The sequence below is a fragment of the Plectropomus leopardus genome, chromosome 12 (assembly GCF_026936395.1).
Source record: "Plectropomus leopardus strain MGB_pleo_1.0 chromosome 12, ASM2693639v1, whole genome shotgun sequence".
NCBI lineage: Eukaryota > Metazoa > Chordata > Actinopteri > Perciformes > Serranidae > Plectropomus > Plectropomus leopardus.
In genome coordinates this window covers 27304475-27320806 of record NC_142187.1, presented here as the reverse complement: position 1 = coordinate 27320806, position 16332 = coordinate 27304475, and the positions used below count along the sequence as shown (strand labels likewise).

Below are 16332 nucleotides of genomic sequence, written 5' to 3'. Positions count from 1 at the left end.
CATGGGCAAGCGCTTGTTTTTGCCACTGACAGGCTCGGATTATTATCGTAAGTTTTTGAAAACATCATGGGAAGGATCCCTACAGAGATAACCTTTTCGTTAAAGAGTGAGGTCCTTTTTTTTTTTATCAAAAACGTCCCCAAAATTACTATCGTCAAACCAACCAGACTCCATATGAATAAACAGTAATTTTAGCTCATACTGAGCCAGCATATTTTTAAATCTAACTGAATGAAGAAATGGTTTATTTCAACCAAACCAGAGTTGGTTATTGTTGCAAATGTGGAAAGACGAACCAAGAGGATTTTTGTTTTATTTTGTTTCTGTGAACTTGGAATAAAGTCTGTTTGACAATGATAAAATTACTACGACAATACATTTGCCACGGATAAGTACCTTTTACAACCCCACTTCAAAAAAATGTAAACTATCCCTTTAAGTAAATTAAATACCTCTTCCACCCCAAATTTGAGTAGGTGGTATGTATAGTCATCTGCAGCTTATCCTTAAACAATAAAATAAAGCACAGTGTCTCCCTACGGTAAGATATAGGCAACCAAAATTGCTTACCTAAAGGTGATGGAGAGATTGTTGTTGTGGCAAAGAATTTTTAAAGTATGGTTGAAGTTTGGGAGCTATAAAGGTCAATGTATGTCAATAATGTAATGCAGGTCCAGAATCCGAGATATGACCAGGCTTATGGAATTATGTAAGCCTCTCGTCATCTAGATCCTACCAGATTAGGGCCAGCGGTGGCACGACCACACCATGATGGAGGATGATGAACTATCCAGTGCAGAATCCATGTAGCACTATGATTATCAGTGCAATGTGAATGCTTTCTCTTTGCCATAAGAACATGTATTCAGTTCAGAGGGTAGAGACCAACAAGCTTTGCTGTTGATCCCTTGTACATGTCAACACAACAGGGTAGCTGTAGAGAATTATGCCACACAATTGGATTTGAATACGCCCCATCATGGTGTTTCAAGAGGCCTGGGATTTTTTGATGTTACATAAGAAGTGATATTATTTGATGGACAGCGCTGGGATTTTCAGTTTGATCCCCTGTGAAAACAGAGCTGCGATAAATGCTGAATATTTTAGTAAGCCTTTAGTCTCTCTGCATCTGTCTGTTTTTCATCCCTTTGTTTCTTTTCTGTGTGTTATTGTCTTTTACCTTACATCCCTGCCTTCTTTCAGGCGTTTGGTGGACACAGAGGATGAGCTCAGTGACATCCAGTCAGAGTCGGTACCCTCAGAGGTGCGGGATTGGCTGGCCTCCACCTTCACTCGCCAGATGGGCCTGATGCTGCGGCGCAATGAAGAGAAACCTCGCTTCCGCAGCATCGTGCACGCAGTCCAGGCGGGAATATTTGTCGAGAGGTAAACGGGTGTGCAATGCACAAGCACACGGCTACATTCACATATCGGCAAGAAGTCATCAATGTTAAATAATTAATATGGATTTTTACCTTTATCTTTCTCCCACTGAGTTTGCCAATCTATCATTGTTCAAGTGTAGCCCAGACTGACTTAAAGCAGTTCTATCAATCAACATCTTTAGTTTGGCTTTGAATAATGAATGGACAACCACATTGTTCTCACACGTTTAACAAAAAAGTAAACAAAATCCATTTCTCTCTCTTTATTGTAGAGCTGCAACACATAGTTGATTAATCTGTTAGTTGATTGACGAAAAATAATCAGACATTATTCTGATATTTTTAGTAACTGTTTTAGTCTCAAAAAGCAAAACACTTGAGGTTTCTAAGATTTGTTGGTTTTCTTGGTTGTTAAACTACTAACATAAACATTTTTGAGTTTTTGACTGTTGGTTGAACAAAACAAAACTTTTAGTAACTTTGGCATATTGATATGGACATTTTCACTATTTATGCCCCCGCACTGGCAATAGCAGTTGCATTATGTTTTCCAGTTGTCATTCAATTTTATTCTTGCGAAGAGGACACGCAGAAACACCTTGAGGGAATTTCTTTAAATTTGGCACAAACAACCACTTAGACTTAATGATGAACTGTTTTGGTTTGTTTTGGTGGTCAAATGTCACAATTATTGTGACCTTGCATCCGTCTCATTCTCATGAATGCGATATCTCAAGAACACCTTCAAGAAGTTCCTCAAATTTGGCAAAGCATCCACTTGAACTAAAGGATGAACTGATTCGATTTTGGTGGTCATGGTCAAGGTCACTATCATACAACAGAACATGTTTTGGCCATAACTCAAGAATTCATACTCTAATTATGACAAAATTGTTGTGAAATGTCCACAGTGGAAAAACAAAGTAGGCATATAGGCTACTTTCTGCTAACAATCACACAATGCAATATGTTGCATTTATAGCATCATTCAAGAAGACACTTGTCAATAATGGTGCAAAATAGCAATTTTAAGCATCTCAAATCCCAATTTATGGTCAGCTGCACAGTAAACAATTGAGTGATCTATATGGAGTAGTGAATATCTTAAGTAGAAGTATTAAGGAAATGATCTAGGTTGGAATACTGTCGATTGGTTTTTGTTTTAGCGAAGTTTAGAACACTTAACTGTCCTCAGAGGCAGTTTATGCTACAGCACATACAGGGACACTTAACAAGAAAAGTACATCAAACAAACAACAACAATGACAGCGATAACAATAACTCGCTGCGTCAGCCATCCTGGTCCATGCAGTTCAAATCATGAATAAATGAATGCATAAATAGAGCATATTTTTCAAGTCTACCCTAACTTGCATGTGTACTTTACTGAATAGAAACTACTGGCAGCTGAGAAGGTGGAGAGGACAATAAAAAACTCTTAGGCACTTCAGCCGGGTTTGAAATCTGGTCTGCACCTTTACAGTCCAATCTGTTGGAAATATGTGTGCATCCTCTGCGCAGTGACTCACTCACCTGAGTCGACCATACATCATCACAGCCTTGGCAAGCCTGACTAAACACAATCATTCAGAGAGTTGCAAATAGCTCTCTCTCCAAGGCTGCGCTTTATCACACACTTACATGCAACATGCATTTGTTCAAATCAGTGAGCCTCAAACATGTAAGCTATAATCTTTCTTAATCTGTTTTTACAGAGGGACGTCTGTTTTCAGACATTTACAATGGAGAAAGGTTGGGAAATGGAGGATGAGAATGAAAAGGTGGAGCACTGATGAAGCATGAGGTGTACTCAAATTTAAATTACATAAAAAGTCCTGTTCTGACAAAATGGCCAACTTTATATTTAGTTGCATTTAACCCTTTGACACCTGGATTGACATCAGTTTTCTTGTGCTACATTCAGACTCCTTTCACAAGCATTTTAACCTTTGAAACCTGGCCAAATTGGTTTGATTTCTTTTTTAAAACATGGCTAAAAAGCTACATATGGCAACAAGCAACTTAACAAAAGATGTCCGCAAGTTGCAAGAAATTAGGAAAAGCTGGCAGAAAATGAACTGAAAATAAGTTTAAAAAATAAACAAAACAAAAAAAGAAAAGAAAGAGATAGAAAATAATAATAGTAATAGTAATGATAATAATAAAAATAATAATATTTTTGAAATAAGGGAAATGTCCAGGAAACTAAGTAATTACAACATAATATTTAAAATGAATATTACATTTACATTTATAGCACTTTTTTAGGTAATTTCCTTGTTGATTTTTTGTTTGTTTGCTGTGTTTGTCGATTTGTTTTTACCATTTTTGTTTTCTATTTTTACTAATTTTGAGTAATTTCTTGTCAATTGGCTCAATGTCTATTTCCTATGTTTTAAGCCCATTTACTAAGGTTTCAAGCTATTTTAAGACATTTACTTTCAAAACAATGGCAAATTTCTGTTATATTTTACTTTGGGATGCTGAGCAAAGTACACCAACTTTTCTGCCTTCCAGCTGCTTCTAATGACTCTATTAATCTAATGAAGACTTACAGAGATTGTTTTGTATTTTGTTATTAAATTAATCTATTCTACGCCTCATATTCGACAAAACCTTAAACCTATTGCACGTGAAAAAAAAAAAAAACAGACTTGAAAGTGCTGTCACATTTTCTCAACTTAACCTACCTCATATCGAGTTGTGTTGATTTGCGGGTTTATAGTGGGTCTTGGTGGGGAACCTTCCAGGCTGTGGTTTGGGGCCAGTGTGGTAACCTCTGGTGTTTAAACTCAGCGGTGCGCTTCATTTGATGTTTTTATCTCATCCAAACAGGATGTACCGACGCACCTCCAATATGGTGGGACTCAGCTACCCCCCTTCTGTCATATCTGTGCTGAAGGTATTAACATGTGCACACACACATCCAAGAAGAAGCATGCAGATATGAAATTCCGAGTTTGTTCACTCTTGTGCTAAAATCGAGACTACATACCCAGAGTTCAGCTGGGCTCAGAGTACAGGAGTTTTTGGTAGATTTATCCTTGATATACCCCTCACTACAACGGAGGACAAGTCTGGTCCAATGCCTCAGTCTGTGCTGATGTTTGGCCCAGAATATCTGTTGATGTGAGACTTTTACAGATCCAGTCTTAAAGTCCAGTGTGTTGGACTTGCAGGAATAAATTGGCTGAAACCTCAATAATATATTAAGTGTGTTTTCTTTAGTGTATGATCACCTGAAAAAAAGAATTTCTGTGATCTGTGATTACCTTAGAATGAGCTTTTCATATCTACATAGGAAGCAGGTCCTCATTTGTGGAGATCGACATATTGCACAGCCATGCTTCTACAATAGCCCAGAATGGACAAACAAAAACACTAACTCCAGCTAGGGCCATTTGCATTTTTGCGTCAGCCATTGTAGTATGAAGCCCATCTGTGATGGGCTGCACTGGAGGTACACTGATTCGTGAAACTGCTTTATTTAATGTTTGTTTTGGAAAGGAAAAGGTCTCTGCAGATTATTTAACTTCTGTTGAAAACCTCTTGACATCTGGAAATTAAATTATTGGACAAAAAGGTGACCACACATTAGCATGTGGTGGACAAGCCGCCCACAGCGACATGCTAAACAACATCGAAAATACATGATTTTTAAATAAACTGCTTTATTCAGTGTTTTTACCAGTTTAAATCATTGTGTCTATTTGCTTTAGAGAAGAAGAGACCTCTGTAGACAATTGCACAACAAACACTGAAGAAATTGTAGCCAGGGGACATTTTGACTGGTTGCAACCTACAGTTCAACACGAAACGCCATAAATCTTATATACTTCACCTTCAAACCTCCTGAAGAACCTGGCCACCCCAAACCTATCATTCTCACATTTTTGACATCTGGAGTGAAGATCTGGTGTTTTTGTTGGTATGGAGCAGCTGATAGTGTTGCCAAGCAGGTGTAAACATGCTAGCTCTTGAGGTTAACGTTAGTTCGCATACTACTGTTGTTAAAACTGACATTTTAAAACTCACCTCCAGTTCTTGCTGAAGAACAGACAACCCGTGTTGACAGCCAGTACCCAAAACATTTTCCAATCCAGATTTTTTAAGCCTTCTGCTTTTGTTTTTATCACTGCAAAGCATTTTTAACATTAACATTGGGTTTGAAATTAGCACCAGCCAAATGTTAAGCAAATGTTATGCAAATGGCTGTGAGATATGCTTCACTAATAATCTATTCAAGGTCTGCTAGATTTTGAAATCTACAAGCCACAGTGGCAGGTGGACAAAAAAGTTAATTTTCAACCCTGCATTGCAGCAAGCTGTCTCATCGCGCCGGTCTACATGTTGTTTAAATCTGCTTCCTCTTGAGATCACTTGAGTTGGTGTATTCATGCTCACTTTGGTACAATATTCTTTACAGTGTTCTGTAGTGTGTGATACGCCATTATCTTCAAATCTTATCGTGTGTGCATGTTTACAATTAGAGAGAATATCTGTGAAATTTCTTCTTTTGTCCGTGATGTGACCCTGATTTCAAATTTGGTTAGGATTCTCCTGTAGTCTGAGCCTAGCTCCACTTAAAACAATTTGACTTGTAGTGCCATCGATCCTCCCATTTTTGGTTTGTTTTTCTGAAAACTAATACATTGTTTGAGGAAAGACATGTCACTATTTGATTTTTTTCTTTCCCCACAGCATGTTGATAAGTGGTCGTTTGACGTGTTCGCCCTAAATGAAGCCAGCGGGGATCATGCACTTAAATTCATATTCTACGAGTTGCTTACAAGATACGACCTCATTAGCCGTTTCAAGGTAAAGGAACAAGGTTATAATGGATCTATGTATTTACATTCTCCCCCACTGCTTTACCTTTGTGTCATTAAAACAAGGAGATACCAGAAATATTCAGTACATATGACAAGAGCCATCACAATTCCCCTTCACTGTGTCTGATTTGATGGAAGTGAGCACACTCGCTTGTCTGTCTCTTAAGTGTTAGATCGGGTTGTTGTATTTCAACAATGACCATATTATGAAGGGGGTTGGACATGCTTCATATTATTTTCCACAGCATTTTATAGCTGAGAACTCTCCACTTTAAGTGACAGCATCTTAGAGTAAATGACACGGGCAGTGAAGACGACATGAATATGTAATCATAGTCTGCCTCAAGGATTCACGATCCATTATTTTATTACATCAATTTCAGACGTTGAAGAGACTGTGCATGCACTGAAATTGCATTGGCTCATCATTTCAATCACCAGATAGCTTTTAGAAGTTTTTTTTTTTTTTATCTCAGTCATTTGCTGTTGTTTTGTTTGCCATCAGATCCCAATCTCTGCGGTGGTGTCGTTTGTGGAGGCCCTAGAAGTGGGATACAGCAAACATAAAAACCCCTACCACAACCTGATGCACGCTGCTGATGTCACACAGACTGTACACTATTTGCTACTCAAGACTGGCATGGTGGTGAGTAGGATTTGTCTGTATGCCTACGTTTGGAAAAACCTACAGAAAGCATGTGAATATATAGGCGTTCAGTTCCCGGGAGGTAAAATCCTTTTAGGCAGATGATATTCTGGACCTCTCTATCACAGCTGCCGTATGCCAGCTTAATTGCAGCTTTGTCAGACGTGTCAGCTTCTAAATATGGGTTTTTTTTCCTAGAGAAGCCATGGGCCTTTTTTTCATTAAAGAAACAAGACACTCCAGTTGTGCTCAGAGCTGGTGTGAGATCACCAGCTCATATTATGAAGAATATCTGTCAAAATGTGACATTTATTAATGCTCACTGTCTCAACATTTGAAGTCAAATGTTTTCAGTTCATGTTTACTTCTCATTTTTCATGTTGCTTTTGTTCTTTTTCCATCTGACCTATATTTCACTCCTTCCCACTCGAGTGACTTTCGGGCATTACTGATGCTGCATTCTTTCAAAAGCAAACAAAAAAACCCACTAGCCTCTCTAAAGCCGAGTTCAAAGTCCCCAAACAGCCAACCAGCCGGCCGCCTCCGCTCCCGGTGTTTTTATTTAATCACCTTAATAAGGTAGCTGCGACAGCTGTCGACATGGTGGTTTTTTTGGGGCGGTGCCTTGCAGAGTAAACCACATTACTGCTAGAACCGCAGGCTCCAGGGAGAGCAGGGGAACAGCATCTATCATCTCGCAGGCCCTCCAGACTCCATTAAATCAACAATCAACAGGTCATTCATAAAGCCGGCCCCGTGAGGAAATATACTGAGGGATGGATCGGCCATGTTGCCCCCACCCACCTCCCGACCCCCACACCCTGTTCTTAATGACTCCCCCATCCCCCTACTGTTGATTAGTCACCAATATCGACTGGGCCTTCTGAGCTAAATCCCACTCTGTGTACGTGAGTGCACTCAGATGCATGTTCATCTCAGAGGTGTGTGAACGCTGCAAACACTCACAGATTAACGCCCATAAATAAAAGCGCACACACACGCAGGTACAGCCCACATAATTTACATTCTTTTGGCTGTTCATATGTTTATTCTTAGAATCAGGTGGTTGTGTGTGTTCATATGATAAAATTCAGTTTCACAATCATTGTTTTTCTGTCAGTTAAAGGAATTGTTTGACATTTTGGGATATACACTTTGTTGCTGAGAATTAGATGAGAGGATCGATACCACTCCCATGTCTGCAGTGTTAATTTCACTAATGCAAATAATAAAGATTTGTTGAAGATAAAAGAGGTGACTAAAAACTTTCAGGAAAGAATTAAATCTCAACACAGACATATATGTATAAACTCCTCAAAATTTCGAGCTATTCCTTTAAAAGTTGCTGCTACTTTGATATCATCCGCTTCTTTGATGTCATCACGAGTCATGCCTACAATGGTTTTTAACTTGACCTAAAAAACCTAAATAGAAAAGCATTGTGTGTGTCATCACCTTATGACAGCCTTAATTTGTTATTTAATTTCAGAGAGCATGACTTGTTAATTTATATTTGGCAACAAACCCGACTGAGATGCTGTCTGAGAGAAAACAAGGGCTGAGTGTTAAAGTGACAGTTTAAGATGTGATCCTCAATAGAGCTTGTCTTATCTAAAGCTTCCTTGTTGCTTTTGTGACCTTTCCTTTATGTTCTCCTCCCCATTTGTTTCCCCTCATCCCTGATGCTAATGTATTCCCCATGCCAAATACTTCTCTCTGCATCCTTTATATCACTTTTCTCCTCCACATCTTTCTGTCGTGATTTACCATTCGCTGCATTTCCCTTTTTTCCATTCACTGGCTTCTCATTTCTCTTCTCTAATTTCTGTCCATTCTTTCCTCGTCTGTTCATTACTTTCCCCTCCTTCTTTCCTGTCGATGTCGCTGTTTTTTTCCATTTCATTGCCCCCCCTTCCCCTTCTTCTATATACTTCTCTTAATATCCTCCTCCTACTCATTATCTCACCTCACATCCCACCTCTTCCCTTCCACCGCCTCTTCTTCCTCTTCTTCTCCTCCTCTTTTGCCTGCAGCATTGGTTGACTGAGCTTGAGATCTTTGCCATGATCTTTGCGGCGGCGGTGCACGACTACGAGCACACAGGGACCACAAACAACTTCCACATTCAGACAAGGTAATGGATCATAAAATCAAAAATGCATGGCAGTGACTTACCCGATCAATGTTTTCATTTGCAGCGAGGGGGCTTTACAATCACACTGAGATCGCCTGCAGTGCAGTAATAACACTGGGGCAGGACAGGAGTCCAAATGAACTCCAAACTCTTTGCCCTTGAGAACTTGAGTTGGAGAGACCACACTGTGACAAAACCTATTGTTAGAATTTTAATTAAAGTTACTTATTGTGTTGCCAAACGCTGTCTTCACTCCCATTATTATTTTCACATCAGAAGTCAATTGTCCTCAGGGGTTTGTTTAATTGACCATATAACTTTCATTTAGAAAGAAAGAACTTCTAAAACTTCATATAAAAAAACATTGGGGACTTTTTAAAGTACAGATACTCTTTTATACATGAAACATTTTAGAGAGGGAAACCTTCCAGATTATGTCATGTTTAATTTTCAAATAGATTCACGAAAAATTCAAATTTTATTTTTACAAACTTCTTACTAGCAGTGGCTCATTTTCAGTAACATGCTGTCCTTTTCTATGAAGTGCTAGCAGTTTAACCCTTTTTGTGTTGTGTACAACCTGTATATCTTTGACTTTGTGAGTATTTCTTTGCACATTAGTTCCTCCAGTATTTCGCAGGCTTTTTTGGGGGGGGGGTTACATCCTAAAATGCTTCATATCATGGCAGGTTTTCTAAAATATTGCAATGCATGTTGGGGTGTTCTTAGGCAGGGTTTTTTTTTTTGCTATTAACTTAACGTTGCAAGTTAAAATTACAAAAAAAGGCAGATTTAAAAAATATATAGATCTATTAAATATCAAAGAGAGCGTACTTTCATTTAATTTTTTTTCTTGCATCTGCCTCACAAAATCTCCATCTTTGATTTCATTACACATCCAGCTTGATATCTTAAATAACAGTGTCAAACCACGTATATATTTTTTGGAGACTTTTTATTCCTAAACTATTTTCTTTAACACACACACAGACACACACACGGGCAAGCATGCCTCTATCACTGTGTGATTTATGCTTCACTAACTTCACCACTAACCATGCTTATTTAATCTAACACACTTTGATTCTTTCGGCACTTGCAATAGATCTGGATTCAGCAGCTTCTGTCATGGTCATTTGTCTTGTTTGTTGTCTACACATTTCAGCTGTTCTAACCACAGCGTTGCATGCACTGAAAACAGTGTACACCCAGTTTCCTGTGGAAAATCAGGGAATTGCTTTGCACGGTCTTTAGCGTTAATTTTCGTTGGTAAATGTGAGATGTTCATAAAATGTGATGAACAAGGTAGTGAGTTTGGTGATGTAATGCTTGGAACAGCTATGATTGGTGAAACTCAGCAAAATGTCTGACCGCTCAAATTTGCAGAAAAGCTGCTGTGATTGGACATAATAGCAAGGTTGCACAGATTTCACATAGATTGGTTAAATTTGCGTTAATTATTATAATTGTGATGCTGCATCATCCTCGAGGAGCTGATGTATATTATAGTTACAATAGAGATAATACATGAACCATTCCTTATTGTTATCTTTTATTCTTTTTTTATTGTATCTGTCAAGGATCTCCCCCTCTACAGTATATCTTCTCCTAAGTGACACATTTTGCAGATAAATTGATGAAGTAGCAACATAAAGGGCTCTATCATCTCTCTATAAGCTGCTCTTTTTCCAATAAAAACCAAACTAATGCTTTGCTTTCTATTCGACAGGTCAGACACAGCAATCCTGTACAATGACCGCTCAGTGTTGGAGAGTCACCACGTCAGCGCAGCGTACCGCCTGCTTCAGGACGACGATGAAATGAACATCCTCTACAACCTCTCCAAGGACGACTGGAGGTCAGTGAGATGGCTACTTAGACAGACAATAAGAGGAAGAAAGACAGAGAGATGAAAGAGCTGAGTGACAGCAAAGGGACATAAAACGCAGAGATGTAGTAGCTGGAGACGGATCGAGAGGCAGACTTGACAGGTGAGAACCAGGCAGGTCAAGCTGAACAGTCTGACAATGCACATATCACCTGCTCAAAACCAAGAGTGAATTTATCGCTTTATTTTTCAAGATTAACAACTATGCTCCACGGCGTGAAAATCTGAAAAGTTGGATTACCTTCAAGGTCCAACAACTTTGTGCAAAATGGAACCGTTGAGTGTGATAATACATTAACAGAGACAGCTGCAATCCGATTTCTCCCGGCATAAGCTGGGACTTGTCAAAGCAGATATTACAAATAGCTCTCAAAAACTGTGTTGGCTGGCTTCATTTACTTTTAGGGACTTCCGAAATAAGTCGGCTTTTATTACCTGCGAGTTTGACAGTTCATTATACAGCACATGTATCACGCTTTCCACTGCTTTTCCCCCTTCTCCTTTGTTTTCATTCAGAGAGCTGCGGGCTTTGGTGGTGGAGATGGTATTGGCCACAGATATGTCGTGCCACTTCCAGCAGGTTAAGACCATGAAGAACTTCCTACAACAACCTGAGGGGTCAGTTGACATGTCCTTCATTACTGTTTACCTCGTCCCAGCAATTTACATCCTCATTAACCCTGCCATCAGCCTCTTGTGTACTAACCTCCAGCTGTTTACAACCCAATTAGCCCTGCCCCGAGGGTGAACTCAATGTTCACAACACAACAGACTTCATGTTTATATCAAGTGGACCGGGATTGTATCTGTTGCTCAGGTGTTGTTTACTCGAAATAAAAAATAGAAATGTAATGAGTATTTTGTGGCCAAATCATACCAAGTGTGCATTATATATGCAGTTTGGTATAACTACAGGCCCTCTTGGGCACAAACACAGGATAGTTTGTGTTTCTCTGCTGGAACCCTGCAGCTGAGTTATAGTGCAGTCACACCAGATTTGGCATGGTGAAATATATTTGCACACTCTGTGGTGAAAGACAGCCGGCGGCAGAAATATTGCTGGCAGGTTTGCTGGCGTACTGAAGGCTGCTACAGCAAAGACGACCAGTTAGAAAACATTAGCCATCCAGGAACAATTTTTCTTTACCAGCGCTCTTTTCCTGCTTCTTGCATTTTGCAGTTTACAAAGTTTGCAGCAAAAAATATGCCTCAATCACTTGCAGCCACTAGCAGTTACTGAGATTTGGCAAATATATTTCATTTAAGAGAGAAAATCAGAAATCCTCTGCACAGTATTATAAGTTTCCCTGTGCTTTAAACATTTTAAACCCTTTCTCAAGGACACTTGTGTTATGCACGTCTTTCAGTAGAAGTCCACAAGCTAGTTAACATGTTCCTCTCTGTCCCCGTGTATGACATGACCTGTGCCTTGCAATTTATAGGACCTCCTAAAGACTTTGTATTTCACCTGGGGATGGTGCTTTTGGTCTTGCTTCACACATAGTGGTGTGTGCCTGATGCTCAATCTCTTTGCTTTGGATCGTCTTGTCACTTTTTGAATTAGCTTGCAAACTGTTGTATAAACAATTCAAATTTCTATAAAACTAATCTTTGCCTTAATTCCAAGATTAAACCTACAGGAGACTTGACTTCAGACAGAGGCATTTTGTGTTCTAGTTGTCCATCGGTGCATCTCATTCTCATGAATGCGATATCTCGAGAGCACCTCGGTTTTTTTCAAACAAATGTCCACTTGGACTCAAAAATTACCTAACTAGAAATTGGTGGTCAAAGATCAAGATTACTGTGACCTCACAAAACATGTTTTTGACCATAACTCAAGAGTTAGAAGGCAAAATATGAAGTTTCACACAAATGTTTGACAGGATAAAACAATGAAGTGATGACATTTTATATCCAAAAGGTCAAAGGTCAGCTTCTCTGTGAGATATTGATCATCTGCAAAAACACTTCTCTTGCCATTATTGAATATCTCAGGAACAGAAAGGGAATTTGGTCAGATACTGAATTGATGACACTAATCTTGGTGTCACCTTGGAACTGTGCTGATTGTATAGATCTTCTGTGCTGTTGGGAAAAGATGTGTGTGAAGCATTCATGTTTTCACAGACATGGATGTAAACTTAAGTGGTTCGTGGAGGCATACAACTGGAATACAACACTTACACACTTTTTTTTTGCTGCACCCACGGTCACCAGACTGCAGAATGTTCATGCATTTCGAGCACAGCTCCCTCTACAGTGACTGACTGATAGCAGAAACTCCTCCACATGCAGACACAGATGTAAAGCAAGTGAGCTATCAGGCAAACTATCATATGACGTGATGAGTCATCACTGCTGATGTTGCTGCAACGAGAGACGGCTGTAAGAAACTCGTTGACCTTCGGGGTATTCTTTTCACTGTGATAGCACGGCACTTGTCATGATTAAAAAAATGCTCAGAAAGCAGCGATGTGGAGATAACCAGCTTCCTGAGAACATATGTGGGAATCAACAACATTGTGCTTGCTTTATTTGTGAATATATCTCAAAATTCAAAGAGTGCTGAATGGAATGAAATCATCAAGCTACCATATAGGGTACGCATGCACATAAATGAGATTGCAGTCTGCAGGAAGCTGTAATGCTGAATAGACTCTAATGTGAAGTAATTCAAACCAGTCTGCTCCAGGCCTGCTTTGAGTGCACTTTAAGACCCAATCTGCCACAAATGGAATGGGGGGGAAATTTGAGCTGGTCTTTCTCACCTCTGTTCAACCTTGTGCTGTGTGTTTGTGTGTGTGTTTTCATTTGTGTGCCAATTTTCCATATTGGTCTGTGTCCGCTCATTCATGCATCAGTCCATTAAACATGATATTTTGATATGGTTATCAGGTGATATTTCAGAGCCGCGGATGTCTGATGAGGTGAGAAGATGCGTCTTCACACTGTGTTCCAGTGTAGAAAACCGATTTGGCTAATGGAGGCAGAATGATGACAGGGGACTGTTTTTTTCTCTTTTTAGTTGGAGGTGTCTCCCTTTTTTTAGGTGGTTCTAATAGATGTTTTTACATATTCAGTGTTTGTTTAACTCGAAATAGTTTTACGTTGTTTGTCACCGGTTTGACAGTTCGGGGGTGCTTCCATTTGAGTGCCATGACAACACTTAAAGGATGTCTTATTATCATCAAATTCCATGAAAAGACAATGAATTGAACCTATTAATACAATGTTAAATAATCTCCTACAGCTTCATTGTTGCCCAAAAGCTATAAAAACACATCACTGAGCCACACTGTTGTATTGGTTGACATGTTTCTTTATTAGCATGAATACAGTCACTGTTTATTATGAGTCGATCCCACGTACACTGTCTTACTGTCAGAAATACACACTCCCAAATGTGTATTAATCCATCACTGAAAATGTTCCCTTACTAATGCACAATTTACTTCTGTCTGCGTAACGTGAAACTGTACATTTGGGAGCCATTTGTAAAGATTTAGGTCTTTAATAGGAACCAATGGGCTGTGGCAGAGCAACATATCCTCCACAACAGTTCATATGATTTCTAAAGAATTAGTGCACCATGAATAATGTTGAGTACTTAACATGAATTATGTATGTCAGGTTTAGGCAAGTAAATGTATTTAGTTTAGGTTAGGTTTAGGAAAAGACACATAGTGTCCATGTACCTAACTCAAAGTTCACTTGGTGTCACGGTACTGAACACCGGTGTCCTGGGGGAAAGTCCTGTGTTGTTGGACCATAGCTCTATAATAATACCTATCTATAATAATACCTCGATACCAGATGCCAAAATGGTGCGTATTCATTTCCATGGTATGCTCTCTTTGCTCATACATCAAGTGTCTAGCTAATGTGTTTATCTCTGTGGTCTCCTGCTGGTTCCATTCACAAGCTTCCTTTTGGTTCATAGACTTTATGTTGTGATCACAGATTTTTAAATGCTTTCTCAGCTGCCGGAGAGTTTCACAAATTCAAAACCACCATGGCTAAAACATTTATGATTGAAATAGTCACCATTGACCTTGTTTGCAGTCCTGTAAACAGTTTGAGGTGTCCTGTAAACAGTTTTCCAGATGTCTCCTTTACAGTGGTAACTTATGGGAAAATTGCATTTTGAGTCGCAGTGGGGTTTTTTCACTGCAATACTGCAAAAAATTAGAAGCAAGGCTGATTGGCTTTCCTGGCGGGCCTGTACTGGACCCATCCACCACCCCAACATGGACTTTTTGTCCTTTATACGTCTTGCTTCCTTACTCCCGTCTGAACAATTGTTCTTTAATGCAGTCCTCCCGGTTTTGAGGATTATACTCAAATTACTGTCTCATGAAAACGTTAGTTATGTACCAACTGTGATGCATTATTTTTTTTTTTTGTCGCTATACATGCAAACAGTGAATAAGAAAAGCCTGGCCATTTATGAAAATTAATGAAAAGTATCAAGAGACAGACGACTTCCACATTGCTGGTTCTGGTCTTTTCATTGAATTATAAAAATATAGAGAGTAAAAATAACTAGTCTTATCTTGTAGAGATATACAATGCAGGGAAGTGTTGGTCATGACATGCAAACCAATCAAGTATCGCCAGTCAAAGTTATAGCCAATCCCAGATTCACACTCGTTTGCTATATTTGCATTTTTTCCGACACTGTGTCTGCAGTTTTCTGCTTACAGTCTGGCACCTGGTTGTTAACTTGTTATAGCTCCAAACTCACCTGACCGCTGCTATCGGCTCCAGCCTACAGAACATCCTGACCACAACAAAATAAGAAAGCAATAAAAAATGCAGGCAGAGTGCAGAGTCTCTGCACATAAATACACCGCCACACGGTTCTAGTGAGTCACTAGTGCTCATTGAGAGGGATACATTGTTTTTTTAGGAAAAGCCTACATAGCCTACATGTCTTTAAGTAAAAATGAGACTACTGAACCCTTCTGCAGTCAGCCAGTACATTAACATATCTTTTAAGGGTTCTTACATCTTGCACATCTGACATCTATACATCTTTTAAAATGAAGCAGCCCGATGAGTTAATACTTGGTCTGCTGCTCTGCACTACATCGTCTTAATTTGATATCTTGATATATTTTTACCTGCACCTCATGTCCCGATCCTTTTTCTAATGTCTTAGTAACATAATCCAGTTCATTTTTTTTGTGGACACTTTGCATGTGTCACCTTTTTTAAGTCTTTCTTATAACAATAGCCAGGGACATTGACAGTTTGTAGCTCTACTCTTGTCCATTCTAGCTTTGAAGTGATGTTTCTCTAAAGCAACACCTATGTAAGTGACAGAGGACAAAAACTTAAGTCTTTGTACTGCATAAAACTATTTATACTATTTATACTATACTATTCCTATTAAATATTGAGTATGCAGCAGTCACTATGTAAGTATGTCATATTGAACACAG

General features: G+C 39.1%; 1 protein-coding gene across 4 annotated transcripts in view; it reads left to right on the top strand.

Moving 5' to 3' along the window:
• pde1cb (phosphodiesterase 1C, calmodulin-dependent b) overlaps positions 1 to 16332 on the top strand; it is a 123927-nt gene that overhangs the window by 94233 nt on the left and 13362 nt on the right. For all 4 annotated transcript variants that reach the window (XM_088085684.1, XM_088085683.1, XM_088085685.1 and 1 more), the window contains 7 exons: positions 1204 to 1386; positions 4221 to 4287; positions 6087 to 6203; positions 6723 to 6863; positions 8897 to 8997; positions 10727 to 10855; positions 11402 to 11503. In XM_088085684.1, coding sequence (XP_087941810.1) covers positions 1204 to 1386; positions 4221 to 4287; positions 6087 to 6203; positions 6723 to 6863; positions 8897 to 8997; positions 10727 to 10855; positions 11402 to 11503 — 840 coding nt within the window. The remainder of the gene's footprint in view (positions 1 to 1203; positions 1387 to 4220; positions 4288 to 6086; positions 6204 to 6722; positions 6864 to 8896; positions 8998 to 10726; positions 10856 to 11401; positions 11504 to 16332) is intronic.